Below are 24,931 nucleotides of genomic sequence, written 5' to 3'. Positions count from 1 at the left end.
AGTGGAGAGATGGGGACCAAGGCTGAATGATAGTATGGAAATAGAAATGACAAGGTTTAGGCAACTGTTTGTATACATGGGATGAATGTGACACTGAGATTTTGAACCTGAAAAACAGGAAGGACAATGGTGCCCTCAATAGAAGTGGTAAGTCTGAAAAGATGGCTGGGTTTGGGGGAAAGATAAAGAGCCCCATTTTCAACAAGTTACCTCTAAAGTGGTTAAGAAACCTTCAGTCTTAAATTCATTCACTGGACTTTGCAACACTGGCTGCAACATAGTCCTGAACAATAACTTCCAGAGGAAATTTTTACAGGGACTATTTGCATATCCTGGCAGTGGTCAGAAGTTTGGGCATTCCTGATTTTTCAGTGAGAAAGAACATTTAAATAGAGCCAGGTATTTTATTTTAATAATAGAAAATGTGAGTAGGGGGCACCCGGATTTGAACCAGGGACCTCTTGATCTGCAGTCAAATGCTCTACCCCTGAGCTATACCCCCACACACTATGGGTCAGTTGCTCTTCCCAGTCCATTTGTAGTGACTCATTCCTAATAGGTTCCACCCATACTGGTTTCTGTGTGCTAAGCTCCTCCTTTCTTTCTACATTCACTTTTCATCAAACAAAAGACACCAGGGCAATACAAACAAGCTTGGGTCAGTTGGAAAAAGATTTGGTTCGCATCTTTCTCAAGATTGCACACTTGACACACCCTGGAAACCATGACCCAAAAGCTGAAAAGGAAACCAGTCCTATCCTGTATGCAGAAAGCCTACACAATGAAAATGGTAATAACCTTCCACTTTCTGCTGGAAAATAATGATCAGTCCTTGGACTAACCTACTGCTTCCCAACATACCCGTAGAATAGTGGACTTGAATTTGAATTCTGCTATTGAAGATTTGTGTGTTCTTGGGCAGTCATAGCCTCTCAGCTCCAGTTGCACTCAAATGAGTGAATTGCACTAGATGGTCTTCTAAGGGTCCTTCCAGCTCTAAACTCGTGAATCTAGGAATTCAGATCAACCAGCTGAAGGGAAGGCCAGTTCCCAGGAAAGAAGTTTCACATTTCTCCCATCTGGCATCCTTCTCTTTAGGAACCCCTTCCTAGGTCCAACTTCAGGCCCCATTTTGGGCTTGTTTTGTCCTCGATGAATGAGGAGAATGGTTAGCTAACCGCACCTCATGGGCAGGAGGCATTGTCACCCCATGGGCAGATATTTTCAGTTCTGGCTTGGCCTTAGAGAACCCCCAAATGCTGAGTTCTTCCACTTTCTCTCCCCCACCATCTTGGAGAAGATGAGAACCTGGGCTATTTGGGGAAGGCTATTTTATAGACTCTCTTAGACAGAAACGTTACCCTCCAGCCCCCCAAACATCTGGAGCCACAGGTTGCTAAAAATAAAGCAGATAAAAATCAGAATTTATTTAAAAGTATATACCAGGAAGTAAGGTAAGAAATGGGGAGGAGAGACCAGTGAGGTCAGGTCAGGCTGTGCTAGAAGAGTGGAAATGCGGTGACTTCTCCGAAGACTGATGTGCGCTGGCGAAGGGCAGGGGTATTTCGGCGGTAGCCAAATCGGCCATTGAAACCTCTGATTGTCTTAAGATCTGCATTGTAGCTGTCATGCCCGGTCACCTGCTGAAGTGAGTGCCCTTTGGGGGTAAAAGGACAGTTAACTCTCATAGTTCAGCCAGCATCTCTTTCTCTCTTTCCCTTCTCCCTCCCTCCCTCTCTCCTCTATCTCTCCCTCCCTTTCCCTCTCCCCCTCCCTCTTTCTTTCCCTCTCCTTTTCTCTCTCTCTCTTTCTCTCCCTCCCTTTCCCTCTCCCTCTCTCTGACTCTGTCTCTGATTCTCTATCTCTCCCCACAATCTTTCTCTCCCCCATAAGGACAGTATGGGAAGTAAACTGAGATGCGCTTGAGAATTAGGGGTACTGGGAGAAGAGAGTATTTTAAAATGTTCCTAGCTCTTAGGATAAAATGTCATAGGCTCTAGGCCTCTTAAACTCTGGAGATTGTTGGGGATGAGACAGGAGAGAAAGGAGAAATTATAAACAAAAGAAAGGGACTTGGGATATCCTAGGCATTTTTAAGCAGCAAGCAAACAAGTTTTTTTTCTTCCTTTAGTTGAAGTAATTCTGCATTTCTTCTTTGCTGTGTTGTCACTGGGTCACAGTTTAACCCTTGGTGCCCATAGCTTCACCTGAAAGAAAGGGGACTGGCTTCCCTGGCCAAAGGGAAGATCTATTCTCTGTCTGGATGCCTTTCCCAGAGCTGTTGTTTCTGAACATCAAGTTGGAAGGATACCCAATTGGTAGGAAGCAGTACAGTTTTCCAGGTGGGGTGTCAGAAAAACCAGAGCGCCTTAATGCCTGGGTTTCAGGCATGGATCTGTTATATCTTCACTGCCCGCCCCCAACTTGTTTCTTACAGGATTCCATTCCCTCTTCCCAGTGCTGCTCCCTTTTTGGAAATGAAGAAAGCTCTTACCTGCCCCTGCCCAATTTCTCCTGTTCAGATATCTCTGTCCTGGCCCAAAGATGTGGAAGTAATCTACTATCCAGCCATCTTGACTTGTCCCACCATGTGTCTGAGGGGGTAGGGAGCACAGAAGTTGTCACTTCTTCAATGACATTCAACACTGAATGCTCCTATCTCCTTGAAGGTGGAAGAGAACACTAGGGCAGGATAGGGGTCACTAGGGTTTGGACAGGTCTCCCAGGTCCTTCTTGCCAGAGCTCTAGGCAAGAAGTAGTATTTTGCAAACTGAAGAAAGCCTTGTGCAATAAGGGTTACGTGGATGTATGTGTGTGTGCTTATACCTACCTGCATCTGTGTATACATAGAAATATAGCTGTTACCACACATACATATATTGAGAAACACATAAAGATGTATGTATGGCATGTATAATCTGGATGAAATTGCTTAATATCTCCAAGACGGGGGAGGGAGACAATTTGGGTCTTATAATTTCAGAAAATATATGTTGATGAATAATATGGAAATGTTTTGAGTGATGATACATATAAAATCCAGTGGAATTGTTGGAGGGAGGAAAGAGGGGAGGGAGAGAACATAAATAATGTAACTTCAGAAAACTTATATGGAAATTTGTTATTGGAATACAATAATGGTAAAATTTAATAAGAAAAAGTATGTTGAAAAAAGTGTTATTATATGTAATTGGGCAAATAAAATATCTTTGAAAAAGGCAGCTAGATAGCTTTGTGGATAGAGCACAGGGCCTGAAGATCCATGCTCTTCTCTGGGCTCTCTGGATTGTCTCCTGGAGACTCAAGTTCAGATTTGACTTTAGATACTAATTTTGTGATTCTGGGCAAGTCACTTAATCTGCTTGCCTTAATCCACTGGAGAAGGAACCAGTAAACCACTCCAGTATCTTTGCCAATAAAACCCTGAGGACAGTATCAGGGTCACAACAATATGGGCTCAAAAAGAAATTTCCCGTAATTCTCTTACCGTGCCCTCCCCAACAAAAAAGGGATCTACCCAGACACACAAATATCGGAAGCAATGGAATGAGATCGAATTTAGAAAGATCAGCAGCTCGAAAACTGAGGACTTGCTTGGGGTGGATGGTGTTCTTGAGATGTGACCTGGAAGTTGGTACCACTGAAGTCCATCTAAGAGCTAAGAGAGGTAGGTGGGAATTTCCTTCTCTCCCATAAGTGCCTGGAATAGTCCAGAACACTAAGGATGGCGAGTTCCTAGAGGGTCCTCTTTCAGGAAGCCCATTCCCTCCTCCCCTAGGCTATCAAGGCCAAGAGGTACAATTATGACGTCACAAGGCGGAGACTAGTGAATCCAGATGCTACTTTCTCTTTGTTCCCGGTCCTGACATCACATGTCTCCACTGTCTGAAGACGGCCTGTGGACGGCCCCCTGGGAGGGCAGGACCATGACGTCATAAAGGATCTTTGGAAGGATTAACTCTGGAGTAGGAGGGCGGGGCGCCTCCTTTGGTTAACCCTTCAGCGTCCGAAATAGGGACTTCTAACTTTGAGGGATTTATGGATCTCCCTTTCTTCCCAAATTCCTTCTCTCTTCTCGCTCTCACATAATTCCCTACCCAGTTCCAGGTTCTAAATTTCGGGGGTGGGGTGGGGAAGCTTTATAAGACGGGCTAATTTCCCTTCTCACCCACCTGGGAATGAGAGGGGCCGTCGAGGGAGGACGCTCTCCTCCCCAGGGGACTTTTTACTCCCACGGTACCTTCCCCAGGGCAGAGAGGGTAGGGTCTGCCCGAGGTCAACAAGGCTGAGAGGACCCCCCAGGGAGCCCTGCGCTCCCCGGATTCTCTCACCTGGTCTGTTTTTCGCAACACCGACTGAACCACTGGAGACTGGAAGTAGGTGCGCGCGTGGACATCCAGCTGTGCATTATAAGGGGGGATGGCAGACCAGAGCTTGGGCAGGGTGCGCTCATAGGAGCTGGCCATGGAACTCAACGCCACCCCGTCTAGGATGAACTCCTTTTCCTGCCGCAGAGCGCGCTCCGACAGCCGCACCATCTCAGCCAGCCACCTACCGGGGCCGGTGGAATTCCCTAGGCTGGGACCCTGAACAGTTCCCTGGCCTCTCAAGCCCCGCCCACATTGTTACGTGATGCCCAAGCCCCGGCGGCGCCACAAACCTCTCCGGGGCCACCCTGCCCTTCCAGCCAGCTGCCGAAGTTCTAGAGACCAGAGAGGTTCTCAACCCAGGGCCAGACCTACAGCTTCGGAGAAGAGCTGCCTGTAGACTTCTCAGTTGCTACCAAAGGGGTTCAAGGCCAGGTGGAAGAAAAGAGGCAAAATCTCTCAGCAGTGCTCTAGCTAAATTTTTTCTGTGCCTGACTTTTGGTGACCCCCATTTGTTTTTTGTTTTGTTTTTTTTTTTATAAAGATACTACCATTTCCTTCTACAGCTCATTTTATTCAGCTAGTGTCTGAGGAAAGATTTGAACTCAGGAAGATGTCTTCTTGACTCCAGGCCTGGCACTCTAACCACTTAGCAGTCCTTCCTGTAAACCTAAATAATTTTAACTCTGCTTCATGGGGGAAGCAGAAATTGGAAAGCTCCTTCCAAGATCTCCCAGATTCCTGCTAGAAATTTTTCTCTCATCCTTCAAATAGTTATTTAGTTAAATCTGGATTCTTTATATAAACTCAGAATATTAGAGACTGAACCTATTTTTACCTGTGAGAAGGAGTTTAGAGAGCTGAAGTGGGTTTAAGCCTTCGACCTTCTATAAAATTAGCGGGTAAACCCTAGATTATCTCACACAACTCCCATAACTCACTAGTCTTTTCATCCTATACTATCAACAATTTCAAAATGCATTTCTTAGTGCTAGGTGCAGGGGTGCTAGGCAAAAAGTGCTATGTGCAAAGACAATTTAAACACACCCTTACCTTCCCTCTTAAATTTTACTCTCAGTTTATAAGACAGAAGAATGGCTAGGCAATAAGGGTTAGGAGTTAACTTGCCTAGTCAGTCCAGTAGGAAGTGCCTGAGGTCATATTTGAATCTAGGGCCTCCAGGTTTGCAGGGAGTACTCTCTCCCCTGTGCTACCTAGCTGCCTTAGGTACAAAGTCAAATTGAATAGCCTTCTTCCTGAAAGGATTACTTACACTTTAAAGGAATGCCCAGAGTTGAGGGTCCCCCCAAAACACTTCTCTTCAAATGCAGATTTTTTTCCACAAAGTTTGTCTCTAGTAAAGAATTTCCCACCTGGAAAAAGGCCTTAGGAGACTATTCAAGATTAAATTTTGCTTTGTTTTTCATAACCTGGGAAGTATGTTATCACATCATGGTGTCCTTTGAATATTAACTCAAAAAATGTTTGATGACAGGATCAAGAATGGGTGGATTTTTTGGAGGAAGGTCAGATGCAAAGACAAGAAACACCAAGATGTAAAAACAAAAATACTGCCTATGTAATTTGTTTAGAGGGTAGCTATGGAGTGGATGAGAAAATGCCCAGTAAAAATCCTTTGACTCTTATCATCCCCTCAAAATATCACTCGATTTCTTTCATAGCCAAACTTCTAAATGGCTGGACTCTATATATTCATTGCTTCCATCCTTAAGCTCTAATAAGGAGTCTTTATGTGCACAGTAGGCACTTATTGGTCCTCACATTTTTTTCTTAGTTTATTTAATTTAGAGTTATTTTTCCATAGTTACATGAATCATGTTCTTTCCCTCCCCTCCCATAACCAACAAGCAATTCCACTGGGTTTTACATGTGTCACTGATCAAGACCTATTTCCATATTATTAGTATTTGCACTAGGGAGATCCTTTAGAGTCTATATCCCCATTGTGAACCATGTGGTCCACACCTTTTAAAATCTAAATTTGGTTCCAGACATCACCACCCAATTGGGACTTTTTCCATGGTTGTTTTTCAGTGGCTAAACTAGTTGGCCTGTACTATCCTTATCTTCCCTAACTTCCATCTCACTTAACTCAGTGGCCTCTCCTCCAGAATTCTATCTTCCCTTTTTAAAAAAATAAAACCCTTATCTTCCATCTTAGAATCAATACTATGTATTGGCTCCAAGGCAGAAGAGTGGTAGGGGCTAGGGAATGGGGGTTAAGTGACTTGCCCAGGGTTACACAGCTAAGACATCTGAGGCCAAATTTGTACCTAGGACCACTCTCACTGAGCTATCCAGCTGCTCCTTCCCCATTTTCTTGATGTTGCTTTTCCTTTGTCTCTCATTCTCCCAGCCCAGCCTCCTTAGCTGGATATCATCTCACACACAAACTACAATTTGAAGTGGGACCTAATTTTACAACTGGCCTCAGACACAAGTGCCTGATGACCTAGCTCTTGCCAATCCTGTCTTGGAATTTACATTATCCCTTTCTAAATGGCTACCCCATAGAATGAAAAGCAACATCTAACATCTAAAAAAAGTCATAATCTCTTAAACTCACAGGTCTCCTAGCATCTTTCTGTTGAATGAACACCATTGTTCCAGTAACCAGTTTATAATCGCTATCATTCTTGAGCCTTTCCTTTCCCTTATATTGCCAAATTCTATGAATGCAATGCATTCTTTTTACTCACTCTCCACACCTTGTGTCCTCATTATCTCTCTTGGGGACTTCCATTCTCTTCACCTTCCTGTCATCAGCTATAAACGATGCAACCAGGCAATATAAAGTCCTCCTGGCTTCTATTTTAAATTAATTTTCACAAATATTCCAGGCCAAACTGGCTTACTTAAAATACTTCCATTACTTGGCATCCGATCTTCTGAAATTGTCCTTTGCAGAGGTTGTCCCAAGTCTTTAATGCACTCCCTTCTTCACCTTTATCTTCCAGACTGTTATATACCACCTATTAGGGGGACCTTTTTTTAATCCCTATTTTGAATGCCCCTAACAGCAGACAGAATAGAATTGGAATTGAATGCCAGAATCAAGGACTACTAGAAAATTTTGAGCAGGTAAGATGAAAAAAGATAAAGGAAGTTGGAGGAGATGCTTGTCCAGATTTCTCTAGTAATCTGGTTCCAGCTATGAATACAAGGGATGACAGTAAGAAGATTCGCCAGCAAAGGCCTCCCTGATCTAAGATTTTTGGATTTCTCATTAATAGCTGTTTAAGAAAAGAAATAACTGATTCTTCTTTATCTCTTCCTTTTCAATAAGGGAAAGTAAAAAAAATTTAGTAAAATACCTGTTAGGGGCGGTAAGGGTGCTCAAGTGATAGAAAAAGGGGAAGCAAAATAGGATAACAAAGAGTAAAGGTGATTATCATAATGGTAACTTCACTGACAAGGAAGCAAAAACAGAAACAAGTCTTAAGGACAGTTAGGTGAACCTGGATTTGAACCTGGCTTCACATACTTAACTGTGAGACCCTAGGCTAGTGATTTAAACCCAGTTGCCTAGCCCTTGCTGCTCTGTCTTGGAAAGGAAATACTTTGTATCCATTCTAAGACAAAAAGGAACATTTTTTTCTTGTAAAGATGTTTTACCAATTACATGTGATAGCAATTTTCTACATGGGTTTCCTTAAATTTTATTATGTCAAATTATGCTCCTCCCTCCCCTCCCCGAGATAACAAGCAAATTTGATCTGGATTATATATTATTAATCTTTATAATGGAATACTCATATATAAAATCAAAACACAAATAATTTAAAGTAAAAAATCATATGCTTTGATCTGCATCTGACGCCCAACAATTCTCTGGAGGTAGATAGCATTTTTTGTCATAAGCCAGAAGGTAGTAATTTCTTAAAGATTCTATTTCTTTTGTGGTTATGAGAGCTTTCTCTTCCCCTATTTTGACCCATTTAGAAAATTAAACTCAAACCATCTAATTTGGGGCATTTCAAAAGGCCCTGCCCACAAAGAGCTTCACAAACATCCCAGGGGATATTCAGGTCAGTCAATAAACATTAAGCCTGGGATTAGGTGCCAGACTCTGTACTAAACACTGATCTTGCTCTTGAAGCTCACTACATAATGGGGTGAAAGACAACATTCAAAATAACTATGTATAGAAAAGCAATATACAGGATAAATTGAAAATAGGTCTATAAGCATTTTCAAAGGCTTGCTAAGCATCTTACCACTCACTCCCCTAAACAATGTAGTGTGACCAAATGCCTCTTACCACTCACTCCCCTAAACAATGTAGTGTGACCAAATGCCTCTCACTAACCAATCATACTTTGTCAGTTTTCTATTTGATGGCACAAATGTATTTCTAGTGTGTATCCAATACATATTTTTTTAAACCCTCACCTTCTGTCTTGGAGTCAATACTGTGTATTGGTTCCAAGGCAGAAGAATGGTAAGGGCTAGGCAATGGGGGTCAAGTGACTTGCCCAGGGTCACACAACTGGGAAGTGTCTGAGGCCAGATTTGAACCTAGGACCTCCCATCTCTAGGCCTGCCAATTTTTCTTAATAGCAAACCCAGTACAAAGGAATTACCACCAATACCACTAGCAACACAACTGAAAACCTCTACCAAATCACTGATACCAGAAAGCAACAGGGAAAAGAGTAAGCATATGGCATTGTACTGGTGTCATTAAGATTAGTTTTCAGATTATATTTTTTGACCAGGCTAATCAAAGGCCAATACTCTATTTTATCACTGACAAATTAACAGTGAACTGAATCAACGCCCAAGTGGATTTTACTTTCGTCTAACAGAAAATGGTTTATGACAAGTGGTTCAACCCCAAACTGCTAAAAGAAAAACACAGGTCAGTCTTCAGATTTAATGACTTTGAAAAAAAAATTAGGGCAAGACAAAGACAAGGCAGGAAAGCAAATAGATAGGCAGACACTTTAATGAGGCGTTTTTACAAATGGGCTTTGAGAGAATCAAGCAATGCTGCCGGCATTAGATGCAATCCTAGGCCACAAATCAGCACACTCCTTGGCAACTGGCCCCGTGATGGCAGAACCTACATAAGAGAAGGGGGAAAAACAAAAGCTGAACAGGTGCTATCTTTCAAATGAACTAGCCACCCAACCACAAAAGAACAAACCAAAATCCCTACCTTTCATTTCACCTTTATTATTTACTATGACCCCTGCATTGTCTTCAAAATATAAGAACACTCCATCTTTTCTCCGATATGACTTCCGTTGCCGTATCACCACTGCTGGATGAACTATGGAGGAAAAGCAATGTCAGAGACAAGTGAATCTCTAATAGATTATGGAAGAAGGGAAGGAAATATAGACATCCCCTTACCTGGCCTCCTAAACATTCCTCAACCAGAGAATAAAAACAAGTTAAAAAACAAACAAACAAACAAAAAACCTTGGGAATCTCAACCAGAGTTCAAACTCTTTATCATTCACAATACCATTTCTAGATAACCAATTTAGAATTGGAAAGGACCTTAGATATCATCTAAGTCCAACCTCCTCTTTTCAAGGAAGAGGTACAGGGGCCCATATAGGTTGGAATTTTTCCCAAAGTCACACAGGTACTAAAATAGCAGAGTGGGCTTTGAACCCAGACCCTCTGACTCCAAATTCAGTGTGTTCCCTAAGGCATGCTGAATAAAGTCTCCCTGACTTCAAACTAATTAATTGTGGAAACACTTAAGGGGAGCATGCACACAGAAAAACTGGGTGGTTCAATGGTTAGAGAGCCACTACTGGAGAAGGAGGTCCTGAGTTCAAATACTTCCTTAACTGTGTGACCTTAGGGCAAGTCACTAAACCCTAATTGCCTAGCTTCTTCCTGGGAACTGGTATGCAGTGTGATTCCAAGACAGAAGGTAAGGTTTTTTAGAAAGGAGAAGAGTTAAGTAGGTAGCTCAGTGTATTGAGGGCAAGGCCCAGAAATGGGAAGTGTTCAAATCTGACCTGGGACATTTCCTGGCTTTGTGACCCAGGGCAAATCCCCATTCATTGCCTAGTCCTTACTGTTATTTTGCCTTGGAACCACTACATATTACTGATTCTAAGAGGGAAAGTTTTAAAAATAAAAATTAAAAACACGTAAAGCTTTCCTTCAAAACTACCTGAATTCAAATTTGGAGAAAACTGCCTCAAACTGCAGTAGCAAAGCAATTCTTCACACTCTTACGTGGAAGAGGCTTCCTACCTTTGAGAAGCTAACAATATACTTATGGGAAAGACCTAAAGATAGATTTTTGGGGCATAGGGGTGGGTTTTAAGAGCTTTCCCCCCAAAATGTGGTATTTCAATAATTGGTGCACAATACTCTGCAATTTAAAAAATTTAAAAAGGGATTCTGAAGGGATCTATAGGCTTCACTTAACTGCCAAGGAGGTTCATCAGACAAAATAAATAAAAGGGATTCTGAGGGGAGGAAATCATGGACTAGAATATCCAAGGAAGGTTTCAAACAAGTGAGATATAGGGATTTTGAAATTATAGCATGAGAGCCAAAACTGTCTCAGTTAGAAATGATTTTTATTTAAAAATAAATACAGTAAAACTTTACCATTCTTAGCCTGAAGCAATAGAGGCAGCTTTGCCAAGCCCTTTTCAAATTGATTTTTTAAAATCTGTAGAGCTGTCACACCACTGATTGAGACCAACAGCACATTCAGCTGTTATCTCACCCAAAAGTGATGGTTCTGTTGTATTCTGCCCTTTCTGGACGACTTTAGAGGCCACTGAATAGAGACCCATAAAGTGCTTTTTGAAAGGGAACAGAACTATCTAGTTCTCCATAAGACTCCAATCCAAGTAAGAGTGAGCAACAAATATCTAGACATTCTGGGAGGGAAAAGTTCTGAAACTAACCCAAATTTCAAAACTAGACAAAACTTATTATTTTTGGATGTATGAAAGATATACAGACTTCTATATCTCAAAATTCATTATTTTACATCTAATCATTTCTACTTTGCTTTAGTATATGTATACAAAATGCTCTTCCTACAGAAGAATCTTATGATGTATATTATATAAGGTCCAAATACTGTCACCCACAGATCAAGGAAATAGGTTCAGAGTGAAGCAGAAAACACTTTGATGGTAGTGGAAAGGCCAGAACTTTAAGGGATGCAGAAGTCTTGACACTTAAGCTGAAGAAAATACATGATCAACTGTGGGAGTGATGAAGGGATGACCTAGGTTAGGTTCTTTCAGGGTACACAAAATAATATTAGAGATCACCATCAGTGGACTCTTTATATAACCTGTCAAAAAGGCACAAGTCCAACAAGGCAAGTCACTGCTTTGTAAGGGTGGAGACCAGGATTTAGGGTCATCTACAGAACAAGCATTTCAATTTTCATCAAGAATATATATATTCTTGGGGCAGCTGGGTAGCTCAGTGGAGTGAGTCAGGCCTAGAGACAGGAGGTCCTAGGTTCAAACCCGGCCTCAGCCACTTCCCAGCTGTGTGACCCTGGGCAAGTCACTTGACCCCCATTGCCCACCCTTACCAATCTTCCACCTATGAGACAATACACCGAAGTACAAGGGTTTAAAAAAAAAAAGAAAAGAAAGAATACATATATTCTTTCTCCTCTACTCACCCTTCTTGCGGAGCTCTGGTTTTCCTTTTTTAACTGTGGCCATTACCATGTCACCCACACCAGCTGCAGGCAGCCTATTTAATCTTCCTTTAATCCCCTTCACAGAGATGATGTACAGGTTCTTGGCACCTATAAAGAAGGAACTATAGTAGTGCCCTTTCCATCAAAAATAGCTGGTATCAGCTTCCACAACACTTTTATTCTTACCATCCTGGTCCTCATGAAGTAAACACTGAATAATACCTGCATGGCTAGATGTATTGTTACACCACCGATTGAAGCCAACAGCACAAGCTGCTGCTTCACCCAAAAGTGGTGTCATTTGCTTTACCCTTTCATGACGGCTCTCTGGGTCATTGCAAGAAGGCCCACTGAGTGCTTTTTGAAGGGTGGAATTAAGTACAGCCAGACAGTCAAATACTTCTCAATGCTTTGGGCACACTTATGATTCCATCCAATAGGAGAACATGAGCAAAAAAATAAATAAATAAATAAAAATCAGGGATTCACCTGTATTATCAGCACAATTGATGACTGCTCCCACTGGGAGACCCAAGGAAATCCGGAACTTTGCTCCTGAAGACCCACCACGTCCTACAAAAGATATACAAGAATCAATCCAGGATCTAAAGTCTTTCTTCTAACTAGTTCTTTATTTCTCCTTAGGAAATAGCTTTTATTTTTCAATTTACTTAGAACCACAGAATTTTATGGTGAAAAGGGACCTCATAAACCACCTACTTCTATAGATAACTCACTTTTATATTGGCCAAATGGTTCTTATAGGTTTGGCTTTAGCCCCTGTAAGACTGTAAAATGAGAGGATTAACTAGCTGCACTTCAAGGTTCCTTCCAGCTGTAGACAACCAATCTTAGGATACTCCAAACATATTTTCAGTCAGCAATACTCATATCTTCTCCTGTACAAGTCTGGCACTGAAGACTATATCTAACAAAACTTTAGAATCCTAAGAGCAGAAGCCCTACTCAATTTTTTAGTTCACCAAGCATTTACTAAACTCCTATGAGGTAGGAACTATAAAGAAAAAAAACGAAACGGTTCTGACCTCAAGGAGTTTATATTCAAAGGAGAAAAATCAACATGTATACTGACAACTAAATTATAATGGCCTCATGCTGAAAGTGGTGATTTAGCTGAGCCTGGATGGAAGCCAGGGATTGAGTGGCACAGGGACTTAGAAGACAGTGAGTGTATTCCAGCCATGGAGGATCACCTAAATGCAAAGACTTATGGGGAATAGGGGGAATTGTAAGTAAAATATGTAGAATGTTGGTCTAGGGGAGTAATGAGCATCAGGTCGGGAGAGGCAAGCTGTAGTCAAAAATAAAAAGTATTCTACAGGTTTGTACTTTTATCCTGATAAACAGCAAACCACAGCAGTCTTTTGAGCAAAGAAATAAGTGAGACTTGTGCTTTAACTAGTATAAAATTAGCAATTGTGTGGAGAAACGATTGGAAAGAATGCTGGGAGAATTAGATCTGTAAAAGTGGTCGTGGGGGGCAACTCTGTGGATTGAGAGGCCTAGAGAGGGAGGTCCTAGATTCAAATCTGGCCTCAGACACTTCCCAGCTCTGTGACCCTGGACAAGTTACTTGAACCGCATTGCCCACCCTTACCACTATTCCACCTAGGAGCCAATACACAGAAGGGTTTTAAAAAAAATGGTTGTGAATGGGAAAGGGACGCAACACCCTCTTGTTCTCTCCACAATAAAACCCCTAGAAGGGGAGCCGACATTCCCACTCCACCTTCCAACGTTCCTCTTAGAAATAGCTCCTTTTTCCTAGCAGAAGCCCAGACACTTCGAGCTTTTATCGTTCCATGTCGTCTTCCCCGGCCTTCCTTCCGGAATCCTTACTCCGGCGGTCATGCCAGGCGGGCCAGGCCGCAGCCCAGGCCTCCGAGGACTTGAGGAGTTTCTGAGTGGGCTAGAGGCCGGGTTCATGTGTCCCTGGTGTTACGAACAGCCGGCTGAGTCCTCCATCATTTCCACCCCCCCCTCCCCGAAACCTGGAGCCATAACGGCCCCTCTCTGTTAGGCCTGTCCCGGGAGGAGCTTAAGAGTTCTTGCTTCCTCATCCAGCAGTTCTCCAACACGCCCCAACCCCGAGCGCGACAGATGGAGGCGGATGGCGGCGGATTCCCCGGGTCAGAAAACTCACCTCGCTTAGACATCTTGGCTACCGGAAAGCACGAAAAGAGAGAGGAAACGCGGGGAACTTCGGGATATGAACCGCGAAGCCCCGCCTCGTCTCTCTTGTCTCGTGACCAGAGACGCTCCTTAGAGGCCTGCTCCTTCTTCGGGGTGGAGCGCTCCTCTATCACGTGACCAGGAAAATGCTGGTGGCCGAGTGGCGGGAGTGACGAGATATCCTTTGGCCCCCTCTTCAGCCTTGGTGGGGATCCTGCAGTTTGGAGACCGTGCTTGATCTCTTATTTGAAGTGAGGGACTATGGGCAGGGATTATTGTATATATTACTATTAATTATAGTATACTAATATAAACATTATATAATGTCGAGTAATAAGCTGTTAATATAGAACTACATGATACAGTGTTCACATTTGTTAATTAGTATTGTGCTTACACATATATTTGTAAATCCAGTTGACAGTTGATTGCTTTTTACTGAATTTTTTTGTTCTCTTTACTGTCTCTGTCTTATTCTTTGTAATCTCTTGTTTTATACCTCATTGTGACAAAAAGTGGCCCTGGGGCAGGAGAATGAGAGATATATTAAAAAATGATGGTAATGTAAAAACAAAGGATATCCACCAAATAAAGATCAAAAATTGGTATTGTAGTGAAAGAAATACAGGAGCTAATTCAGTTCGATTCAGTTCAACAATAATTTAATAAATAAGTACTGGAGATACAAAGACAAAATGGAAAATAGTTCCTCCCCTCAAGAAGTTTACATTCAGGGAGTGTGGAGGTGGATTGAAAGCCATACCTAGATATAGGAAGTCCTGGTTTCAAATATGACCTCAGACACCTCCTAGCAGTGTTACCCCTGGGCAAGTCACTTAATCCTCATTCCCTATCCCTTATTGCTCTTCTGTCTTGGAACCAATACATAGTATAAATTCTAAGAAAAGGGGGAAAAAAAAGAAGAAACTTATATTCAAATTTTGAGGTAGTAGCAAGAAGAGGCAGAAGAAAAGTCTATCCGGGCCCTTCCAGTCCTACTGAGTATCTTACATCAGATAATATGTGCAAACTGCTTTGCAAATTGTTCTGTATAAATGTAATTGCCTACAAGGCAAAGATTTCATTTATCAGTATGAGATCTAGCCCACTCCAGTTCAGTCCTACCCCAGGACTTGGTAGATTTTCACTAGTTAGTTACCTCTGGTGGAAACATGTCTACACCCTAGCACTGTTTCTATTGGGGTCTGTTTTAGGAGTTCAGATTTGTCTTATATGTATGTGCACCTACACCTCTCTATCATAGGTGATACAAACTTCTACCAATTGACCTACAACTGACTCCCCAATACCCTCCCCCACCTCCTTACCCTGGTTTTTAGAGATTTCTCATGCTCACATTGAACAATTATAGTGTGCTGGGGTACTATGTCTGAATCATTTGAAACTAAAATTCTCCCAAGATTTCCAATATTCTGTAATTAAAACAGACATACCTACTAAGGGGGCACCCGGAATTGAACCAGGGACCTCTTGATCTGCAGTCAAATGCTCTACCTCTGAGCTATACCCCCAATGATGAGCCATCTCCCTGACATCTCTTAAATAGATTAGTAAGAAGGTACTTTATGTACAAAATATTCTTGGTGTATGTGATAAAACTGGCTCCATTTTCAGAGTCTCAGAGAAATGATGATCCAATTTTTCAAGGCTCTTCTTCCTTTTTTTTTGTTCTTTCCATTGACTTTGTTTTAGTTGTATTTATCTTTTGTTTCCCTTATTCTGATTATTTTAAACAATCCAATTTTAGTGGGGAATGACATATGAAGAATTCGGTCTTCCCCTGACAGGTCAAATGGAAAGTAGAAAGAGTGTTACCTCCTTGCTACAGGACATGCCCTCTAACTAAGAAGAACTAAGAAGTTCTTCATTTCTAATCCCTACCCACCTGACTCTAACACTGGATTTCATTTCCCCTAGGGGTTAAGGCAGCTGGGAAGCTCTTTGAGTCTAAATTCTATCCTGCCACTTCAATTGATTTCATTTCCACTAATGTTAAAAGTCCAAGGCTCAGAATCCTCTCTGAGAAAGATTTTCCAGTGATTGTCCCAACTCGGGCTTATTGCCATGCCAACTTCTTCATTATTTAGTATACCTTCAAAATATAGCTGTAAGGGTCAAGAACTCTGATAAGAGCTACTACAAATTTACTAACTTTAGTGGCACCTTCCCTGATTATTAATTAATAATCTTTCCTACTTACAATATTGATAACTTTAATTCTACTCCTCTTCATCTTTTCCTTTTAGCACCAGGCCCAAAATTTTCCTTTTCTGATATCAAAATAATCACGTGTTATGTCTCCATCTCCATTTCTAAATCATTCTCTACACAAATCTTTCTTCTCAGAAGAATGGGTGTCCTTTATAAGTCCTGGAGCAAGTACTCCTTGCTTCCTTAATTATCTCCTCTCTCCCTATCTCTGTGAGTCTCTCTTTCCCAACCCCCCCATCAATTTCTCATTAAAAGAGATTAAACCAAATGCCCAACTCTAAATCCATGACCCTATATGATTGTCAGTCTTTGCCTATTCACCCAGCTGCAAAACTGTGCCAACATCTTCTTGATGTTCATTCTTTTCATAATCCTTCCACTTTAGCATAACAGTTCTTCCAAAGTTTATTAAAGCTTTATGAAAATCAACATTCTTTTTTGGTTTTTATTCCTTTGCAATATCTGGTTCCTTCTTGAAACTAATTTCTCTTCTCCTTTTGTTTCTTGGTTCTCTTTGACTGCTGGTTCTTAGTGTGCTTTCTCTTTTGTTTTAAATATCTTCCGTTTCATTCCCAACACCACCCTTATTTAATTCCTTATCTTCCCTAGACATTTATAATGTCATGATTTGATTTAGTGTTCCTCTCTAAAGTCTCTTCTTCCATCTACATTGTACATTCATCTTACTAAGAGACATCATCACTGTGATCTTCGGTGGCTTTCCTAGAGATTATAAAATCGAGTCCAAATTCCTTAGTCTTGTATTCAACCATTTGACGAACCATCTCCCTCTCAAACCTTATCTTCCTTAAGTCAAACCTTGGTTTCTAGCCAAAATGGCTTACTTGCTACAGCCTCAACACTGGCTATGACATTTTTCTGAACCCACTCCTTTGTGGCTCTTGAAGCTCTCTGTCCTCCTCTTCACCATTTTTTGAAATTCTGCTTATTCTTCAACGCCTAACCCAAATGCTGCTTTCTTCTTCTTCTCCTTCTTCTCCTTCTTCTCCTTCTTCTCCTTCTCCTTCTCCTTCTCCTTCTCCTTCTCCTTCTCCTTCTCCTTCTCCTTCTCCTTCTCCTTCTCCTTCTCCTTCTCCTCCTTCTTCTTCTTCTTCTTCTTCTTCTTCTTCTTCTTCTTCTTCTTCTTCTTCTTCTTCTTCTTCTTCTTCTTCCTGCTTTCTTCTTGAAGCAATCAGGGATTAATTACTCTGGGAAGCAACCTTCACTATCCTTCCTCCCCTTTCCCTCAACAGATGCTTTTGGCAACTGCTTGTAGCAAGTGATGAAGCCACAGCTACTGAAGATGAAAAAAAGAAAGTGCTCTCCACCAAAGTCCATGACACTGTTAAATGTATTTAACAGGAGAAATCAATAAGATCTTATTAGTGGAAATGACATTAAAGAAGATGCATTGCCATTCTCTTTGTTGCTGCATCTTTCACAGTTAGCTATCCTTACAATATTGTTGTTATTGTGTACAGTGTTCTCTTGGTTTTGCTCTTTTTGCATCAGTTCACTTAAGTCTTTCTGTTTTTTTCTGAAATCATCCAGTTTACTATTTCTTATAGTATGTTCCTTCACAATCATATACCATATTTAGCCATTTCCCAATTGATGGGCATCCCCTCAATTTCTAATTCTTTGCTGTAACAAAAAGAACTGCTACAAATATTTTTGTACACTTAAGACCTTTTCCTTTTTCTTTGATCTCTTTGGGATATGGACCCAGTACTGGTACTTCTTGGTCAAAGGGTATGCATAGTTTCATAATTCTTTGGGCATAATTCCAAAATTTTCTGTGAATCCCATTTTACAACTCTACCAAAAGTATACTAGTGTAACTATTTTTTTCACACCCTTTCCAGCATTTGTGGTTTTCCTTTTCTGTCCTGTTAGACAATCTGATAGGCATGGGGAGGTAATTCAGAGTTGTTTTAATTTGCATTTCTTTTGTGAGTTGGAGTATTTTTAAAAATGACTATTGATAGTTTTGATTTTTTCTTCTGAAAACTGTCTGTTCATATCTTTTGTCTATTAATCAATTAGACAAGTCTGACTTTTAAAATGTGTCTGTTTCCTATATATTTGAAAAATGAGACTTTGTCAACTGAACTTGCTTTTCCTTCCAGTTTCCTGCTTTCCTTCTAGTTTTGAGTGCATTAATTTTGTTTGATCGAATCCTTTTAAAATTTAATGTAAACTGATGCAGAGTGAAAGGAGCAGAGCCAGAAGAACATTGTACACAGAGACTGACATACTGTGGTAAAATCGAATGTAATGGACCTCTGTACCAGCAGCAATACAATGACCCAGGACAATTCTGAGGGATTTATGGTAAAGATGCTACCCACATTCAGAGGAAGGACTACAGGAGAGGAAACATATAAGAAAAACAACTGCTTGAACACATGGGTCGAGGTGGACGTGATTGAGCGTGTGGACTCGAAACTACCACACCAATGCAACTACCAACAATTTGGAAATTGTTCTTGATCAAGAACACATGACAAAACTAGTGGAAATGCGCATTGGCCATGGGTGGGGGGAGTGCGGGTGTGTGTGTGTGTGTGTGTGTGTGTGTGTGTGTGTGTGAAGGGGATAGGAGGAGCATGAATCAGGTAACCATGTTAAAAATGTATATTAATAAATGTTAAAAAAATTTAATGTAATTAAAATTATCAATCTTACCTCCTGTGATCCTCTCTAACTCTTGTTGGGTCATAATTTCACAAATCTGACAGACATTTCTCCTCTATGCTCTCCTAATTTGCTTATGATATCATTCATTATGTTCAAATCACATGCTCATTTTGGGGTAATCTTGGTATGCCATATGAGATGTTGGTTTTAGCCTAGTTCATGCTAGACCACTTTCCAGTTTTCCTAACAGTTTTTGCCCAATAGTGAGTTCTTGTCCCTTAAGCTTAGATCTTTGGATTTATCAAAATAGATTACTATGATCATTTAATTTTATATATCTAATCTTGTCCAATAGTCTACCACTCCATTTCTTATCTAGCACTAGATTGTTTTGATGATCACCACTTTGAAATCTAGTAATACTATGCAGTCTTCCTTCACTCCCCGCATGGATTCCCCTTAATATTCTTAATATTCTTCCAGATTAATTTTGTTATTATTTTTAAAGCTTCATAAAATATTCTTTGGTACTTTGAACATAGTGCTTTGAACATAATAAGCAAGTGATTAAGGCTCATTCATTCATTCATTCATTCATCTATTGATCCATTGATCCATCCATTGATCCATTCATCCATCCCTCCCTCCCTCTAACTGGGGCCTCCATTCTCTGCTCTCCTCTAGCAATTATTACTTGTACCACTAATATGGCACTCATCCTGAAGGGTATTGTACTAGTTATTTTTCTGTCTGGATTGTAAATCACTTGAGGTCATGGTCCACGATCTTTATATTGCTCTTGGAATTTTCCTCAGTGCCAACTGATTTCCTTGTGTCTTATGAGCTCAGTACACAATAGGACTGAGTTACCAGAAGTCATTCCCTTACTTGCAATTTGATCATAGTATGAAGTTAGTGTTTTTGTTTCAGATCAAGAGGAAGTAATTCAAGTTTTCCCTCATTCTTTTGGTTTAAGTTAACATAGTTGTTGCTTCTTAAAAGGAAATAGGATCTGCATGCAAGTTTGGTGACCTGTAGCTCTTTAAGATTTGATGGCCAGTCTTAATTTTTTCATCTGCAAAATGGATACATAGTAATTATAGATAACTGTGAGTTTACTTGCTTCTCAGCTCAGGTTTCATTTTCTTCTGCAGACAGCATGGGAAACCATTCCTGTATAGGAGGAAAATAAGATTTCATTTTACTAGTACCCAGGAGAAGAAAGGTGGATGGATTGCAGCAGAGAAGACTAGGGAAGTAGTATGTTGTAAGCAACAATTCTAATACCTTATTTATTCTCTACAATTTATGAAGCCTTTGTTACTTCAGATTTTTTTCACACTGGTATTTTAGGTCTTAGCCTGACGTTAGGGAATCCATTGACGTGTTTAAAGAGGGCAGGGGGAGAGAAGAGGGGAAAGAAATCTTTCCAGACTAAAATCAGTCTTAATGTAAGAACTTTACAGCTGCAGGAAAGCAATTGTGTTAGCATGGCCACCAGAGGGGGTATAGCTCAGTGGTAGAGCATTTGACTGCAGATCAAGAGGTCCCCGGTTCAAATCCGGGTGCCCCCTAGAGAAGAACTTTTTTTGCATTTTCGTGGGCAAGTTTCAAATATTAAAATAACCCTCTCAAAGACGAAAACAACCATTAAAAAAAAAAAAACACAGCAAAACTCCAGTGCCAATTCCGACGGGAATAAAAAACCCACTCAGGGATGGGAATTGCACAATCGACTGACATAGTACCAAGGTTGACCTGAAACTTGAGAATTTGTGTTTCCGTGATCATGCGATTTTGTTATGTCCCGAGTCTGGATGCTCCAGATTCCCCAGTTCCAGAGAATACAAAAGCAGAGTAGACCATATTCCCCGAATTACAGGGTCACATACACTTGTGTGTGTGTGTGTGTGTGTGTGTGTGTGTGTGCTCCTCTGTTACCAATTGGAGGGAAAAATAGAGCCAGTGGTGTTTACATTTAATTTACAAATCCCAGTCCCCCTCTCTCCTCCTTCACCTGGACTAGAGTGTGGGGCTACTCTTCTACCTTTCCAGGACACATCTCTTTGGCTATATTTTAGCCCATGGCCAACATAAATATATGACCATTATATATACATATATATTATATGCACATATGAAATACACAGTAATATAATATATGTACATATGTGTATGAGCAATTTGTGTATAGAAACATTTAATAAATATACAACATATTATATGCATGTATAAGTATATAAAATATTTATGTATGCAACTCCTCTCTCAGATCTCATTGGTATGGGACTCTCTTTTTGGGTGGAAATGATTACATGTTTATTAATATCTCTATATAAAGATGTAATAAAATATATGTATATATAACTTATATTCTTATAGGTATGGGTATTGGTTCCCCCTTGTAAGCCTCTTGAGGGCAGGAATTGTTCTTTTCTTTGTCTTTGTGTTCTCAGAGCCTAGCATCATTTCAATGTATACCATGCTTGTTAATTGTGTCCAAGCTTATTTTTCCTTTAGTCTTTATTGTAATCAGAAGAGTTAGTGGGAAAGGCCCTTAGTAGGATTTACTCCAGGTCCCTCCAGTACATCCCTAAGCTTGGCTTTGGGAGAAGACCTAGGACACACTGAGGGGAACATCCCTGGGTTTCCAGGTAAAGTAATTCTTCAATTCTTAAACCTCATCAGGAATACTTCAAGAAAGAAAACAAAGAATAATACATCTGTTAAGGGTTGGAGTTGGTAGTTCAGAGGAATAATTTCTGCCTCCTAAATGATGGAGCCATGAGTTTAAGACCTGTGGGGATGTCCAGAATAGGAAAGTAAAGACGGGGCAAGAATTTTGAATGAGTTGTTTTTACAAGACAATAAGCCATTTTTGATTTTAAGTTTTAGAAATCAGGTCCCCACAGTTTTGTTGGGTACTGGTTCTCCTTATAGGGTGAGAGGGTGTTTTTACTAATAGAATGAGAGGGTATCTGGAGGAGCTTCATTTTTTTTTCCACCATTTGGGTGGAAAGTGAAGTAATGAGAATGGAAAGAATGCAACATCACATTCCCATGGGCCAACTGAGAGATGACAGTGTAGTTTAGGATTTAAAATAACGCAGATGACCTCTAACCCAGGAACATGCTCTACTCCTTCCCTTATTTTTTCCCTTTTTTGGGGGCAAAAAAGCAGTAGGAAAAAGGATAGTCATTACTGTGGATTGTTTAGGATGTCTTGCTTCCCCCTTCTCCTTTATTTCCTTTGGATAATAATAACCATATAAAATTGTTATCCCATCATTGAACTGTTTTGATGAAATTAAACAACAGGGTCAGTATTCCCCCCCCCCCCTTTTTAAACTCTTACCTTCCATCTTAGAATCAATACTTTCTATCAGTTCCAAGGCAGCAAGAGGGGTTAAATGACTTGTCTAGTCATAGAGGTAGGAAGTATCTGAGGCCAGGTGTGAACCCAGGATCTCCCATCTTTGGGTCTGGCTCAATCCACTAAGCCACCTAGAGAGTTTTAATAAGTTTACATATGATTTGCAAGAGGTATTTTTTCGATGAAACAATTACAACATGGTAAAGAGACTTTGTAGCTGCAAGACACTTTTAACTTTTTCTGGACAGTTTGTTACTGAAACTCTTTTCCTCTCCATCACCACCTTCAGGTTTCCCTAATTTCCTTCGTGTTTCAGCTAAAATCCCACTTTCTGCCTTTTCCTAGACCTTCTTAATGCTAGTAACTCCTGAGATAATTTCCAATTAATCTTTTCTATATCTTATTTTTATTTGATTGTTTGTATATTGCTTCGGCTTTTAGAATGTGGGCTCCTTGAGGACAGACTTTAAAAAAAAATCATTTTCTTGGTATTCTCAGGGTTTAGACTACTCTTGCCTAGTAGGGAGCAAGGGAAACTTCACTTGGCTCTTATCTTCTCTTCCTTATCTCCCATGAAGAAGAGGGAGAGAGATGGCTAGGGAGAATGAGAAGGAAGTAAAAGGTGGAGGTTTCGGCTTCCTGGTGGATTTCATGGAGAAGCAAAGCACGACCCTGCAGGCCACGGATTTGGATAATCGGAGAATATAGTTATGCCCTCCCTCCCTCATCCTTCATCCCCCTCCTCCCCATCCACCATTCTTGGTTCCCCTCTGCCCTCGGCCTTCCACACAAACTGGAAAAGTCTGGAATTGAGGGCCTTGCAAGGTAGCGGTAGAAGGAATTCAAGGTCCACGCTTGATTCCCTCCCTCTCCAGGCACAAAGCCAAATAGGAAGCCTTTTCCAGGGAGAGGTATTCATCCCGGTTAGGGGAGCCAAAAGGACGCCCTGCATTCTTTCCCATTTTCTTTTAACCTATGGCGTCATTTTAACACAGTTCTAGAGATGGGGTCCCAACTGGACCAATAAATAAAATACAAGAAGGAGGGGAGGAAAAAGCACAGAAGGGGGCACCCGGATTTGAACCAGGGACCTCTTGATCTGCAGTCAAATGCTCTACCACTGAGCTATACCCCCAGCGCTGTAAGCAGTTTTGGAAGTAACTCTTTTCCAGCCATAAGTGATGGTCGTTGCTGCCACAGCTGCAGACCATATGGGGTCGGTGGGCGAGAGAAGCCTGGGGTTATCGTGAATCTTGCCAAAGAGGGTTCGCTTTGGAGTTCCTGGAGGTCAGGGTGAAGTTCTTGACCAGGCGTAGGGTGCAGATGCGGTTCGGTAGAGAGGCTGAGAGGGGCGTGTCAGGGAAAGTCACCCACCTCGCGCTGGAAGCCCCAGTTTATGTGGGGGTGGGGAGAAAGAACCTCACGCAGTAATTTCAACACGAGTGAATTGTGCTGGAAGTGCTGTGTGTGTGTGTGTGTGTGTGTGTGTGTGTGTGTGTGTGAATGAGTATGAGCATGTGTTACTCCGGGTTTCCTGGGGCCGGTGACCCGCCCCCTTCGACCCCCTCCCTTCTGGACCCCCACCTCACCGTGCGCGCGCTTCGTACGCGCCCTCCCCGTCCTTCCCTTGGAGCGCGCCTCCATGTCGTCTTCGGCGGGCGGCCGCGCGCTCCCCGCCCCGGTGCAGCCCCTCCTCCCGGCGGTGTTTATTAGGGGAAGCTGGGCGGAGGCGGAGGCCAGTTCTCCAGCTCCAGCCACCGTCGTTGCAACACCCTACCCGTCTGGGGAAGGAGGGAAGGGAAGAGAGAGGGAAAGGACCAGACCCGCGAGCTTGGGCGTCCCCGGCCCGCCCCGCCCGCCACCATGAATCCCAATTGCGCCCGGTGCGGCAAGATTGTGTACCCCACGGAGAAGGTGAACTGTTTGGACAAGGTGAGCGAGCTGCCGCTGCCACCGCCGGGCTGCCCCTCCGGGCTGCACTCCAGCGAGCCTGGCTGGGCTCAAGGGGGGCAGCGGGAGCCCGGCCCCTGCGTGCAGCCTCTTCTTGGGGGTCCTGGACGGGCGGAGGGGTAGCCTTCTCCCCTCCCCCAGGCTGGGGCAATTCAAGAAGGCAGGGTGGGGGGGAACATAGGGTGCAGGATCTCAGCGGGGATCTGCAGGGAGGGTCCTCAGCCTGGCTGGAAGCAGCCCCTGCTCTAGCCTCTGGGATTTGGGGCGGAATACTCCCACTGGGGGGGGGGTCGCAGGGAGGGGGATGTTCGTGCCTGTCCAGGGGTTGCTCTGGGAGGCAGCGCGGGCTGGGGGTGGGGAGGGGATCCAGTTTGCTAGAGGGCAAGGGAACCCGGCAGGAGGACTTGGGTGTGGAGTAGACTTGAACCCCTCATCCTCGGGGCCCCGGGAAGGAGCCGCTCCCTCTATCGCGCTGAGCGCCAAGTAGGCGGAAGCGCCGGGCTT

At 42.1% G+C, this 24,931-nt stretch overlaps 3 protein-coding genes and 4 non-coding genes across 7 annotated transcripts in view; 2 read left to right on the top strand and 5 right to left on the bottom strand.

The window, feature by feature from the left end:
* Positions 1-1,449: 1,449 nt before the first annotated feature.
* On the bottom strand, positions 1,450-4,538 carry C4H17orf98 (chromosome 4 C17orf98 homolog). Its single transcript, XM_044675958.1, has 3 exons — positions 4,332-4,538; positions 2,495-2,594; positions 1,450-1,657 (listed from the first exon to the last, which is right to left on the bottom strand). The coding sequence occupies exons 1-3, from the start codon at positions 4,536-4,538 to the stop codon at positions 1,500-1,502; spliced, it is 465 nt and encodes a 154-aa protein (XP_044531893.1). The 3' UTR covers positions 1,450-1,499.
* A 4,780-nt stretch (positions 4,539-9,318) lies between these two features.
* On the bottom strand, positions 9,319-14,255 carry RPL23 (ribosomal protein L23). Its single transcript, XM_044671877.1, has 5 exons — positions 14,204-14,255; positions 12,529-12,612; positions 12,019-12,147; positions 9,550-9,663; positions 9,319-9,453 (listed from the first exon to the last, which is right to left on the bottom strand). Exons 1-5 carry the CDS (start codon positions 14,214-14,216, stop codon positions 9,371-9,373), a joined length of 423 nt encoding a protein of 140 aa, XP_044527812.1. The 5' UTR covers positions 14,217-14,255; the 3' UTR covers positions 9,319-9,370.
* Positions 11,044-11,184, bottom strand: LOC123248232. The gene has a single exon (XR_006506302.1). It is a non-coding gene; the product is annotated as a small nucleolar RNA SNORA21 (small nucleolar RNA).
* Positions 12,277-12,409, bottom strand: LOC123248230. The gene has a single exon (XR_006506301.1). It is a non-coding gene; the product is annotated as a small nucleolar RNA SNORA21 (small nucleolar RNA).
* A 6,351-nt stretch (positions 14,256-20,606) lies between the features above and the next one.
* Positions 20,607-20,678, top strand: TRNAC-GCA. Its single transcript has one exon. It is a non-coding gene; the product is annotated as a tRNA-Cys (tRNA).
* A 2,862-nt stretch (positions 20,679-23,540) lies between these two features.
* On the bottom strand, positions 23,541-23,612 carry TRNAC-GCA. The gene has a single exon. It is a non-coding gene; the product is annotated as a tRNA-Cys (tRNA).
* Positions 23,613-24,212: 600 nt separating this feature from the next.
* LASP1 (LIM and SH3 protein 1) overlaps positions 24,213-24,931 on the top strand; it is a 61,766-nt gene continuing 61,047 nt past the window's right edge. The window contains exon 1 of the mRNA XM_044671648.1: positions 24,213-24,409. Within this exon, the coding sequence (XP_044527583.1) occupies positions 24,341-24,409 (69 nt within the window). The 5' untranslated portion in view covers positions 24,213-24,340. The remainder of the gene's footprint in view (positions 24,410-24,931) is intronic.

The sequence above is a fragment of the Gracilinanus agilis genome, chromosome 4 (genome assembly GCF_016433145.1).
Source record: "Gracilinanus agilis isolate LMUSP501 chromosome 4, AgileGrace, whole genome shotgun sequence".
In the NCBI taxonomy this organism is placed as follows: Eukaryota; Metazoa; Chordata; class Mammalia; order Didelphimorphia; family Didelphidae; genus Gracilinanus; species Gracilinanus agilis.
This window is presented reverse-complemented; position numbering and strand designations above follow the sequence as displayed.

What these genes read in the sequence shown, in the direction of transcription:
- C4H17orf98 (XM_044675958.1), bottom strand. Translation starts at nt 4,538, where the DNA reads ATGGTGCGGCTGTCGGAGCGCGCTCTGCGGCAGGAAAAGGAGTTCATC. An exon ending in TGTTGCGAAAAACAGACCAG is followed by an intron (nt 2,595 to 4,331) that starts GTGAGAGAATCC and finishes CTACCCCCTCAG; the next exon opens with ACACATGGTGGGACAAGTCA. An exon ending in GAGAAATTGGGCAGGGGCAG is followed by an intron (nt 1,658 to 2,494) that starts GTAAGAGCTTTC and finishes TTACCCCCAAAG; the next exon opens with GGCACTCACTTCAGCAGGTG.
- RPL23 (XM_044671877.1), bottom strand. An exon ending in CAATTGTGCTGATAATACAG is followed by an intron (nt 12,148 to 12,528) that starts GTGAATCCCTGA and finishes CCTTCTTTATAG; the next exon opens with GTGCCAAGAACCTGTACATC. An exon ending in TAATAAAGGTGAAATGAAAG is followed by an intron (nt 9,454 to 9,549) that starts GTAGGGATTTTG and finishes TCTCTTATGTAG; the next exon opens with GTTCTGCCATCACGGGGCCA.